The sequence below is a fragment of the Hyaena hyaena genome, unplaced genomic scaffold (assembly GCF_003009895.1).
Source record: "Hyaena hyaena isolate Hyena2069 unplaced genomic scaffold, ASM300989v1 scaffold_1011, whole genome shotgun sequence".
NCBI lineage: Eukaryota > Metazoa > Chordata > Mammalia > Carnivora > Hyaenidae > Hyaena > Hyaena hyaena.
The window spans coordinates 237,638-251,256 of NW_024081643.1; the positions used below are offsets into that span (position 1 = coordinate 237,638).

Sequence of the window (13,619 nt, forward strand, 5' to 3'; positions counted from 1 at the left end):
TAAAACCATTTGGTATACCCTTGGAAATTTCCTCTATATGCTAAAGAGAAGATAAAACAATTTAGACAGACAGTTCTCAAGAGATAGCCTGGGTCTTGCTATAAATTCCTCTTTTTGAATGCTAAAAACTGAGTATTACTCCAGTCATTTTCTTGCATTCCTTCTGGAACAAATCTTAATCATCCCCCCCAGATAGAGAGATGACTCAGGCAGCCTGGGGTGAAGATCATGTTCTTGGACAGGCAAAAGAGAAAAACATGTTAAGATATTTCAAAGTACTCAATCACATGTGTAAGAGCCCCCCGACTGAGCCTGAGGGTAGCACATTTAAGAAACTGAAAGAAGCTGGGGCGCCTGGGTGGCTTAGTCGGTTAAGCGTCCGACTTTCACTTAGGTCATGGTCTCGCGGTTCATGGGTTCGAGCCCCGCGTCGGGCTCTGTGCTGACTGCCAGCCCAGAGCCTGGAGCCTGTTTCAGAGTCTGTGACTCCCTCTCTCTCTGACCCTCCCCTGCTCACGCTGTCTTTCTCTCTCTCTCTCCTAGAAATAAAACGTTAAAAGAAAAAAAAAAGAAAGAAAGAAACTGAAAGAAGCTGACCTGGATCATAGGTAACAGCAAGAGAAGGTACCTTAGGGAGTACTTACTCTGGGCCAGCACAGAGGATCATAAGGTGAAGGCTCACCCAAGGGCTAGTGCAAGCCAGTGAACAGAATACTGAGCAAAACAGGGCCAGGATCAGCTATGCTTTCTGAAAGGGTCCCTCTGGCTGCAGTGTAGTGAAGGGACTGGAAGGGAGGGGAAGGAGGGAGGAAGAAGGAAGGAAGGAAGGAAGAAAGGAGGGAAGACTGGATGCAAGGAGTTCAGAAAAGTATAACCGCAGGAGGCCAGGACGGAGATGATGGCTAGGACAAGCGAGAAACAAGAAAGATGGAGTCTGAGGATATACATAATAGAGACGGAGCTTTGTGACTAGTTGTAGATGTGAGAGGTGAAGACAAAGGAAGACTCAGGATGAGCCCAAGTTTCTGACTTAAGCAACAAAACAGGACTAGTGACTTTTACCGAGGCAAGCAGCCCTAGACATGAAGCCGATTTCTGGGGATGGATGAAGTGGTGGAGGTCCGTCTGGATATTTTGAGGACTGGCAGCCACCCAGGTACAGATCTTCAGGAGCCAATATTGAGCTTAATATATATATATATTGTGAGGTGAGAAATCAAAATAAAATGTATTCTAAAACACTTTACTCCCAGTTTCAGTCTTCCCTAAAAATCTGATTTAAATGTTGAATGAGGACATCAATTTTCAGCTTACTTCTACAGGCTGTGGCTTATAACATCTTACACCCTCTGCCTTTGAGAAGTTCCACTATGCATGCCATCCTTGGGTTTTAATTCATATGAAAATCTACAAATCATTTTAGGCGAACTGAATCTATGTCCTCTTACCATGAAGAAGAGACATAAGCATTATCTTACATGCAAATAATAGCATTTTAGTATCCAACACTGGGAACACATTGAACAGCAACTGGCCCTCTTTTCTAATTATTGCTGAAAATAAAGTCCATAAGCCAATTAATCTAAAACCAAAGCCCATATTTCGTCAGCTTCCCAACTTGTGACTATTTACGAAGACAGCATATAAAAGGCCACTTTATTAATTATATAGGTATATGATTTAAATCTAGACTACTTTGGAGGGTATCCCAGGAAGTCTGCATTTCTCAAAGCTACTGGTTTACCAAGATTTTCTTTCATGACCGAAGAGAACGGCCCTTTCTGTAGAGCAATGAAAAGTGTTTTATTGTTGTTTTCCACTCCAGGCACAAGTTGTTATCAGTATCCTAACCCAGCCAGGTTGTTCAAACACACAGCTCTGAACTCAATCAGAAACACAGACTAGCTGCAGTCCAATTGTTAGTCAGAAATTCACTATCAAGCTCACTGCTGCTCAGTAGTTTTCAAAAGCTCAACTGAGAAAATAAAGGTACATGCATGGTTGTTTGAAGGATATGAGATTCATCCATGCCTCTCTAGATGCTCTGAAATTCATTCCTGGGGAAAGCCAGTTCACCAGAGAACTGCATGTTTGGATATTAAGTGAATTAATTTCTGAAGTTAAGCAACCACCTTCCCCTAAGCTTCATTTTCCAAAATGAAGTAATATTCATTCATTCATTCAACTATTACTCACTAAACTACTACATCCAAAGCATTAGGTCTACAAAATAGAATAAGACAAAGTCCCACCTCTTAAAGATACTATCTATCTTTCAAAGTAAATTTATCTGTGTATAAGGACCAAATAGATAATGAAAACCCTACACTGTAAACACAAACAGGGAGAAATATACAGGGTACAAAAGCACGGGGAGAGATATCTCCCTTGGCCAGAGGGAGGGAAAGAGGAAGGAAGGTGATTAAAGGACTGAGATGTCCTAGAATAATGCTGCCCACCTTCCCAGGAGCAGTGCACTCCTAGGGATCCAATGAGAGGAGGTGTGGAAGGGCACCGTCAAACTTGTAAATAACTCCCCAGACAAATGGGGGAGGTATCAGCCCTGGTGCCTTTCGCTATGACACAGAAACCCATTTGGTTGAGTACATATGGAAATTTATTATCTCACATGACAAAACGTCCTTTGATAGAACAGCCTCCAGAATCTGATTTAGTGGCTCAATTATATCATCAAGGACGCTAGTTCTTCCCATCTCTCAGCTCTGCCTTTCCCAGAGTGGCTCTCCACTTGGGACGGAGCACCTCAGGACAAAGCAAGGTGGCTGCAGCAGGCTCAGGCATGGCAATAGGACAGAGAAAATCCCAAGGAAGAATCTCCTTCTTAGGATGTCCTCCTTCTTAGGATGGAAACAGTTTTCCCAGAGATGTTTGAAGTTTCCCCCTCATTTCTCAAAATCCTATATTCAGGCACATGTCTATTTGTAAAGCAACTAATAAGGGCTGTGGGACTACCACTTAGGACTGGTGTAATAATTTGGGGTGCTATTTTATTTATTTATTTATTTCATGTTTAATTATTTATTTTAGAGAGTGAGAGAAAGGGAGCACAAGCACAAGTGAGGGAAGGGCAGAAAGAGAGAGAGAGAGAGAGAGAGAGAGAGAGAGAGAGAGAGAGAGAATCCCAAGCAGCCTCGACGCCGTCAGCACGCAGCCCACAGCCTGACTTGGGGCTTGATCCCATGAACCGTGAGATCATGACCTGACCCAAAATCAAGAGCCAGACACTCAACTCACTGAGCCACCCAGGAGTCCTTGGAGTGCTATCTATTTTAGAGAATCAACCACATATATGGCTACAGCGGTATTATGGGCACAAGCGGACTTGAAAAAAGTTATTCTTTCTTCTAGGAATCTGGCCAAATTTACAAAGAATCTATACTTTCTTATCTCTTCTCTCAATCTATACTTTCTTATCTCAGTGGGTTTTCTCCACTCTTAATGCCTAGAAAGCTAGGCTAATGGAAAATGACCATATCATTTATCGAACCCATGCATTTCAAATCAAACTTACCAAAATCTACGAGTTTAACCCCACCTTCAGTGGTCAACAGAATGTTATTTCCTTTTACATCACGGTGGATAGTTTTGTTGTTATGCAAATGCTTAAGTCCCTAAAGGGTGAGAAACACACAATGACTTTAAAGAAAGCATGAAATGAAAATTTGATTGTGCAAAATCAATAGGAAATATGTGTTAAAATTCATATTCAAACATTCTTAAAATGTTCCACACTGAATCTGTCAAATTAAAGTATCTCATTTCCACTTCGAACTTTATAAAACTTCATAAACCAGAGCATGCCCTTCTTTAGCTCTTATCAAATAGTTTATCAAAAACGTGTTGATCTCAATAAAAGATACATTCTATACACTTATTTTAAATAATAGCAAATACAAACCTATTAGTAAAAAAAAAAAAAATACACATTATCTGCTTGCATCATAATCAGTCTCAAAACAAACTCAGGGTATCAGAACTCCATTTTCTGCTGACACACAAGGAAGGTAGATTTCTAATAAAACAAAGAATTAGTTATGCTCAATACTTCAGATTTTGCATATACTCTTACATCAAGAAATAGTAATGTGGTGATATTTTCCTAAAAATAGGATCCACATTTTCTGTTTAACTAGAACTGCCTCATAATTAATGCACGAACAATTTAAATTGCCTTACCAATAGTGCTTCACGTAAAATATAGGCAATTATGGGCTCACTCATTCTTTTGCCCTTCTTCAGGAACCCCTTCACGAGATCTGTCACTGACCCTCCATTGCACAGCTATAAAGGAATATTCAAAGATATTAAAAACGATGACATTTTAAGTACTTGTTATAAAAGGTTTTCTAAAAACATTTTTTAAAATTGCTACAGGGTGCCTGGGTAGCTCAGTCAGTTAATCCAACTCTTAATTTTGGCTCAGGTCATGATCTCACAGTTCATGAATTTGAGCCCTGCATTGGGCTCCATGCTGACAGTGGAGAGCCTGCTTGGATTCTTTCTCTCTGAGGCCCCACATGTTTGCACTCTCTCTCTCAAAATAAACTTAAAAAAAAAAAAGAATAAAAACTATTTAAAATAAAACTTCCAATTTTTTTGCTTCAAATGACTACTCTCATCATCTTTATGGCTTCATAAATGAAATGAATATGTAAAGTGCACTAATGTACAATTAATTTTTGGAACACATTTTTCGTAGAAGTTACTTTTTAGGAGAGAATCTGGAGGAGCCAGATTTTTTTAAATGTTTATTCATTGTTGAGAGAGAGAGAGAAACAGAGTGTGAGAGGAGGAGGGGCAGAGCGAAAGGGAGACACAGAATCCAAAGCAGGCTCCAGGCTCTGAGCTGTCAGTACAGAGCCCAATGTGGGGCTTGACTGAACCCATGAACCATGAGATTATGACCTGAGCCAAAGTTGGACACTTGACTGACTGAGCTGCCCAAGAACCCCTTTTGGGCTTGATTTTTAAATTCAAGGATAATAATAATGATTTTCAGGGGGCACCTCAGTGGCTCAGTTGGTTAAGCATCTTGACTCTAGATTTTGGCTCTCGTCATGATCTCAGAATCATAAATTTAAACTCTGCATTGGGCTCTGTGCTGACAGTGCAGAGTCTGCTTGGGATTCTCTCTCTCTCTCTCTCTCTCTCTCTCTCTCTCTGACCCACATGTGAGCGCGCTCTCTCTCTCTCAAAATAAATAAGAAAACCCCGTATGAGCTCTGCATTGTCAGATTGAGATTCTCCTTCTTTTTCTGTCCCTCCACCCACCTCAAAATAAATGAAGAAACTTAAAAAAAAAAAAAGAAAAGAAAAGAAATCATGATTCTACAAATTAGTCTAAAATTTTAGGATCTAGGGCTTAAAAAGTACTCTTGATTTCTGACAGTTTAATTAATAGCACGACCTCACTACGACCTCACTACAAGGCTATATACTATTTTATATACATGCATTAATTTAAAAACATCCCTCCTTTCTGACAAAATTTCAGAACGCATTGAAATAAGGACTACAAATAACATTTCAGAAAGCTGTTTTAAATACCATGGTCTCAGGTTCTTTACCTTCCTCCCTCTCCACACTCCTCCCTCTTCCCCAAAAGCAGCAGAATCTAAATGGGAAAAAAAGGGGGGCGGGGAGACCATCTTGGGATTTTTCACATGTAGATTCTCCAAAGTTAGGAACATTAAATCGCACAGAAAACATTCAAAGGAGTTGCAGGTTTGCAGAACAGAGAAATACCAATATTAGCAGTGGAATGGAAGAGTCTTGAATGTCCAAAAATCACTGTGGGGAGACTAAAGGTCTTTTCCAATTTCTCCAAATCGTGGCTTCTCTTTGGCTGCTTCTTATGGGGTTGACTATTACATTAATGCAAAAATAAATAGCTCGAATGTTACAAGGGGGATAAAGCTACCCTAAACAATGTACAGAAAATAAAATAAAAAATCAAATACAGGAAGAACTAGTGCAATCATGTAATTCACACTAAGCAGTTCAAATTTTACTTTCTAGAGTTGGTTTTTATTTGAAACAGTTGTTTTTCCCATCTAGGAAAGTTTAGAATACAGGATTCTTTATAATATACACTTCACTTTGTTTTTTAAAGTAAAGTATACAGAGATATAATTTACATTCAATAAAATTTACCTAATTTAGCTGAAATTCTGAGTTTTGACAAGTGCATTAGTCATGTAACCATAAGATATAGAACAAATCCAGGACATAAAAACCTGCCCTCTCGCTTCTTTGTAATCAAACCCCTCCCTCGCTCCTGGAAATCATTCATGTTTTCTGTCCCCAGGATATCACCTTTATAAGACAAGTCATAGAAACAGAATCATAAGGTGTGTGGCCCATTGAGTCTGGCTACTTGGACTTCGCTTAATGAATCTGAAATTCATCTCTGGTGGTGAAGATTTCTTTTCTAATGTTTTAATGTTGTTCATTCCTTTTTAAATGCTGAGTATTTTATCAAAAAGGCAAGCCACTGTTTGTTTATTCATTCAGTAACTGAAAGACATTTGAGATGTTTCCAGTTTGAGGCAATTACAAGCAAAACCACTGTAAACATTGCATATGGGTTCATACACGAACATACTTTTCACTTCTCTTGGTAAGTATCTAAGGGAATTGTTCAGTCAGTCATATGTTTAACTTTCTAAGCATTTACCAAACTATTTTTCAAAGTAGCTATTCCATTCTGCATGCCCACTACTGGTGCATGAGTGTTCCAGTTGCCCTCTATCCTTGGCCAGCAGACATTATAAGGTGTTTTAAAGCCATTTTAAATGGTAGTGTTATCTCATTATAGTTTTAATTTGGATTTTCCTAATGGCTAATGATGCTGACCAACTTTTCACGTTCTCATTTGCTATGTGCATACTTTCCTCAGTGAAGTATCCCATTTTTTGGTTCATTTTTTATTGGTTATTTTCTTATTATTGATTTTTGAGAGTTCTTTATGTATTTTTGATACAAGTCCCTTATCAGGTGTTTTGCAACTATTTTCTCCCAGTCTGTGGCTTGTCCTTTTAAGAGTCTTTTGAAGAGAAGAAATTCTAAATCTATCATTCTTAGAATATTATAGAATCTGCTTTTTGTGTTATATAAAAAGACCTTGCCTCTTCCAAGGTCACGAAATTTTTCTCCTGTATTTTCTGTAGGAAATTTTATAGTTTAGGTTTTACATAGGTAGGTATATATTTTTATTTAATTTTTATATATGGCGTGACATATGGAATGTATATGGATGATCAATTATACAGTTACAGTGTTCTGTTAGTCAAAAATGTCCAAGAAACAGAAACTCTGATTCTGAATTGAGCTTAAAATCTAGTTGCCAACACCAAGAATCGGGAAATCTTAAATGCATACTATTAGGTGAAAGAAGCCAGTCTGAAAGATTCCAACTATATGACCTTCTAGAAAAGGAAACATTCTGGGGACAGTAGAAAGATCAAAGGTTAATAAAGGATGAGGGGAGAGGAGGGGGGAATGAAAAGAGGGAGCACGGAAGAGTTTTAGGGCAGTGCAGCAAGTCTGTATTATACAATAATGGTGGGTACAGTTAAACATATTTGTCAAAATCCATAAATGTTCAACACCAAGAGTAAACTCTAACATAAACTCTGGGCTTTGAGTGATAATGATGTGCCAGTGCAGGTTTATCAATTGTAAGATATGTACCAGTTCCGGTGGGGGGGGGGGGGTATTGATAACAGGGGAAGGTATGCATGTGTGGGGACAGGGGTTATATGGAAAATCTCTGTTCCTTTCTCTCAATTTTCCTATGAATTTAAACTGCTCTTAAAAAATGAAGTCTTTCTAAAATTCATAAAATGTACAACACGAAGAATGGACCCTAATGTCCTAAATTATGGACCTTAGTTAAGAATAACGTGCCGTGGGGGCGCCTGGGTGGCCCATTCGGTAAAGCATCCAACTTCAGCTCAGGACATGATCTCAGTTCGTGGGTTCGAGCCCCACGTCGGGCTCTGTGCTGACAGCTCAGAGCCTGGAGCCTGCTTCAGATTCTGTATCTCCATCTCTCTCTGACCCTCCCCTGCTCATGCTCTCTCTCTCTCTCCTCTCTCTCTTTCAGAAATAAATAAAAACATTAAAAGAAGTTTTTTAAAAAAGGACATACAGCAAATGAAGAAACATTTGAGAACATAACTAAATCTAGGTAAGAACAGCAAGATTCTGTGGCACTTGAGCCACCGTGTTGCCACCAGGTCAGAGGGACAAAAGCTCTACTCTGGGTGAATGAATGTTGTCAGGAAGATAGGGTCCCCTCCTGCCATCTCCCATTCAAGGTCTACAGCGTCTTCTTGGGAGGGGCAGACCACCAGCATTTCTCACCCCTTCCCCAATTTTGTGCTGCAAAGCTGGCTGAGAAGACCAGAGCCCACCTTTCCGATCCACAGCTCTGCTTGTACAACAAGATGATGTGGGCCACTGCCCACACATGCTGCCAGGTCCAAAGAGTGGCTCAGATATTTTGCCCGGGGAAAGAGGCAGGCCACAAAACAAAGAGCTCCGGAGCTGGACCCGATATTATGTGAGAAAGAGAGTGGGGAAGACCAAGCCTAAGGGTATTCTTGAAAACAGTGGAGGCTCCAGTAATCAAAAGGAGCCTGGTAACCCATGAGGACAAGGTAACCACAGACCAGCTAGCTTAGCAGAGATATTCAAGGAAAGAAACCTCTAAGAAGAACACTTCTAGGGTCAGAAAAACCTCCAAGTCCTAGCCTCAAAGAGCACCCACACACGGAGGCCTGAATTTAATTAGATCAGACCTAGAAGCAATTTTTGCCCCAGGACTTGTTGAAAACAATAGAGGAATCAGCTGGCAATTAATGGAACCTATTAACTGAGTGTTAAACCATTAGAGACAGATAGATTGAAAGATGAGGGAAAGAGGCAGGGAAAGAAAACATTGTTAAAACTACTGCCATCCCAGGGTGACTTCACATGCCCAAGGCAACATCAGAGGTTTCCTACCAAGGGAGATAAACTTCACCAAAGTAGTTCAGTCAAGTCACTAAACAAACTAGCAAACCACAAAAATAAGCTACCCCCCCATCAATATCCAGAATTCCTATAATATAGAATGTCTACTTTTCAACAACAACAACAAAAAATATGACATGCAAAGAAACACACTTGAAATAGTCTGATAAAGAGCAGTCAACAGAAAGTGCCCATGAGAGAGCCCAGATGATGAACTTAGCAGACAAAGACTTCAGGGCAGGATTTATAAATATCTTCAGAGTATTAAAGGAAATCATGCTTTAAAAAGTAAGAAATGGTATGATGGCAATGTCTATCAAATAGAGGATATCAATAAAGAGATAGAACTCATAAAAAAAAGAACCAGAGGCACCTAGGTGGCTCACTCATTTAAGCGTTTGACTTGGGCTTAGGGCATCATATTGCAGTTTGTGGGTTCGAGCCTCGTGTCGGGCTCTGCGCTGAAAACTCAGAGCCTGGAGCCTGCTTCAGATTCTGTGTCTCCTTCTCTCTCTGACCCTCCCCCCTCAGGCTCTGTCTCTCTCAAAAATGAACATTAAATAATAATAATAATAATAAAGTGTTTGTATTTGGTCTTGTTTTTCATCCAGTTGGAGTATTTCTGCCTTTGCAATGTGGAGTTTAAACTGTTTGTTTAATTAATTATTACTATAGTCAGGTTTAAGTCTACTTTTTTGCTATTTATTTCCTATTTTTTGTATCTGCTTTTTGATCTCTTTTTTTCCCCATTTCCCTACTTTCTTTGATTTGAATACTTGTAGCATCCCACTTTGTCCTCTATTGGCTTATTAGCTACACTTACTCATTTTATGTTTTTAGTGGTTTAGTGTTTCCAATACGCATCTTTCTTTAAAAAATTTTTTTAATGTTTATTTATTATCAAGACACAGACACAGAGCATGAGCAAAGGAAGGGGCAGAAAGGGAAGAAGACATAAAATAAGAAGCAGGCTCCAGGCTCTGAGCGGTCAGCATAGAGCCTAATGTGTGGCTTGAACCCATGAACCGTGAGATCATGACCTGAACCGAAGTCAGACACTTAACCAACTGAGCTACCCTGGTGCCCCTCCAATATGCATCTTTAACTTACCACAGTATACCTTAAAATAATATTATACCATTCACATACAATGTAAGACTCTTAAAACTGTATATTTCCATCTTTCCTCTCTGGTCCCTTGGCTATTTTTACCATATATTATAGTTTTACATTCTAAGACCCCCAAAATATATAGCTATAATTGTGACTTTGTCATTTCTCTTTTAAAAATATTAAAATATTATTTAAAATATTAAAAATACTTTTAAATATAAAATCAAAAGTTTCTTGTTTATCCTTATGTTTAACACTAATAGTATTTTTCTTTTCATTTTGTTAGGTCTGAGTTTCCATTTGAAATCATTTTCCTTCAGCATGAAAAACTCTCTGACATTTTTTATAGTGTATGTTTCTGGCAGTAGATTCTTTTTCTTTGATGAAAATGTCTGGCTTGGGGTGCCTGGGTGGCTCAGTCGATTAAGCTTCCAACTTTAGCTCAGGTCATGATCTCAGTTTGTGGGTTCGAGCTCCATGTCAGGCTCTGTGCTGACAGTTCAGAGCCTGGAGCCTGCTTCCGATTCTGCGTTCCCCTCTCTCTCTATCCCTCCCTTGCTCATGCTGTCTCCCTCTGTCTCTCAAAAATAAATAAACATTAAAAAATTAAAAAAAGAAAATATCTGTCTTTATTTTGCCCTCATTTATGAATAATTTTTCAGTGTACACAGAATTGTTGAGAGCACCTAAAGATACCATTCCACTGCACTGGCTGTCAGTGGCCACTCTCATCTTTGATTCCTACACATAATTTTCTCTTTTCCTCTTGGAGCTTTTATTTATTTTTTCATTATGAGTGTTTCACATTTTGATTATGGCATATCTTCGTGTAATTTGTTTATCCTGCAAGAGAGATCTCAGGCTTCTTACATCTGCATTTTTTTAGTATTCACAAAATTCAGAAAGATGTTAGCCATTACCTGCCCCTACCTGTTTTCAGACTTTAATTACATGTAGGTTAGAATACTACGTAGTGACCCATAGATCACAGGAGCTTTTTCCCATTTCCTTTTTTTTCCCTACCTGCTCAATCTGGATAGCTTCTATTTTCCTCTCTTCAAGTTCATTGACCTTTACTACCTCATACTTAACTTCTAATCTGTTGTTAAATTCAATATTTTTCCCTACTGATATTATACTTTTAAGTTCTAGAAGTTACATTCAATTCTTTTCTATAGTTTCCATTTTTTTCAACATTATGTTCAGGTTTTCCTTGAAATTCTTGAACATATTTGTAATAACTGTTTTAAAGTTCTTACCTGTGAATTCCATCACCTTGGTTATTTCTGGGTCTGTTTCTATTGACTGATTTTTCTTCTGATAATGAATCACTTTTCCCTGCTTCCTCACATATGTAATAATTTTTTACTGGATGCTACATGTTATTAATTTTATATTTGAATTCCTGGATTCTGCGGTCTTCTATCAATGAATGTTGACTTCTGTTCTGGCATACAGTTAATTTTGTGCTTGTGGACAAACTTAAGCCTCTAAAGCCTTGCTTCTTAACTTTCTATGGGTATGTGTAAGGTGGCTCTTATTCTAGGGTTAGTTTAGTCCTTCTTCTAATGAATAACTTTTCTAGGATCTTTACTAAATGCCTCAGGTGTTCAATAAAGTTTCTCTATTTTGGTTGGTCAGAACTCAAGGATCTCTCAATTCTGCACAGACTCTGGTAGTTATTCAGATTACAGCTTTGCACAATTCTTTCCTGGTTCTTTGCCTAGCTGCCTGAAATCTTTCTCCATATATATCCAGCTTGGTTTTCCATCAAATACTCAAGGGGACTCTTAGGCATATTTCTAAAGCTTCTTTCCTGCTTAGCATCTCTTCTCTGCATATTTCAGCCACTGCTTTTCCAGTCTTTTCAGTTCAGCAAGACCACCATGACCTCCATGGGAATGCCTTCCTTTTTACCTGTGGTCTGGAAACTGCCTCCAAGGATAAAGCTGAGATGACTGTCAAGTTCCTCTTATTTCCTTTCTCAATGTCACAATCCTAAGCTCTTTTCCAATGTTTGAAAAGTCTTTATTTATTAAAAAAAAAAACATATCTTATTCAGCCTTTTAGTTATTTATGGTTCAACAACATGATGACACAAGTTACTATCATGGCCAGGAGCAAAGCCCAGGATTATTTTTATGCACTCTGAAATTTGAGAACCTCTGACAATGTTTCCTGAACTTTCCTTTAATAAGAATCCCTTTATTACTTGTTATATAAAATTTCTAAGACCTAATTCTCAGAGTTTTTGCTTTGAGGTGAAGGTGATTCTGATCCTGAGAGTATAAGAGGATATATTAAAAAAATAAAAGACCTAAAAGTATCCTTTTTTTCAGGTGACAGATTAAAATGTTACATATTCAAATAAGCCTTGACTTCTCTTTTCATAAAAGGTCTTCTCTTTCATTATAAACATCTCATTTATATTCTTTATGGCACTAACAAAAATGTATAATTATTTAATTAGTGTATTTAGTTCTAAATTGTCTTTCTCCAACATTAGACTATAAGCACCATTATGACAGAGTTTTTCTGGTTCTCTACTGAATGCCCAAAACCTACCAAAACAGAAAGGGGCACTAAAAAGTATGGATCACTCTACCTTGGGCCTGGCCCAAAGTAACATATATCTATGGAATTAACAAATGACTAGATGAAGAAACCTATGTTCTGTACACTTATGCACACACACATACACATATACAAAATGACAGAGGCCATCTTTCATACTGTGTGGAAAGTTCGTCTTCAAAGTGTGAATGTCTGACTTAATTTCAATAAAATATAACAATATACCAAATTTTGCATTCCAATAAAATATCGATAAAATATTAATGAGAATGGCACCACCACCTAATAATAGATGTTTCCTAATGTGAAGTTTCTAACATAAAATTTTCATATTACTTTTCTAATGTATAAACTAGAAGCAATATTTTTAGGGTATTATTGACATATAATATAATTGACTCATTTAAGTATGCAGTTTGATGTTGTTTGGTAATTTGTATACAATCATGTAACCACTAAATCAATATATAAAACAATGCCCTCACTCTGAAAGATTTCAAAATTCTTTCAAAAATGTCACAAAACATTGGTAACGTTAGTAACAAGAATTCTATGGTAAAAAAGTCAAAAGAAAACAATTTTTTTTACATTTATTTATTTTTGAAAAACAGAGAGACACAGAACACAAGTGGGGGAGGGACAGAGAGAGAAGGAAACACAGAATCCAAAGAAGACTCCAGGCTCCTAGCTGTCAGCACAGAGCCCGATGCGGGGCTCGAACCCACAACCTGTGAGATTATAATCTGAGCCAAATTTGGACACTTAACCGACAGCCACCCAGGCGCCCCAAGAAAACAACTATTTTAATGTGTATGGTAAGAATATATTGATTTACCAAATGGCCAAACGTCTCTGGTGACCTCATATTTCCCCCCTGAAATAATGCTATCAAT

The 13,619-nt window shown here is 38.1% G+C and overlaps 1 protein-coding gene across 1 annotated transcript in view; it reads right to left on the reverse strand.

The window, feature by feature from the left end:
- Nucleotides 1–13,619, reverse strand: part of MYO3A (myosin IIIA) — a 234,417-nt gene that overhangs the window by 195,316 nt on the left and 25,482 nt on the right. The window contains exons 4-5 of the mRNA XM_039221773.1: nucleotides 4,198–4,302; nucleotides 3,533–3,632 (exon numbers count right to left, since the gene is read on the reverse strand). Of these exons, the coding sequence (XP_039077704.1) occupies nucleotides 3,533–3,632; nucleotides 4,198–4,302 (205 nt within the window). The remainder of the gene's footprint in view (nucleotides 1–3,532; nucleotides 3,633–4,197; nucleotides 4,303–13,619) is intronic.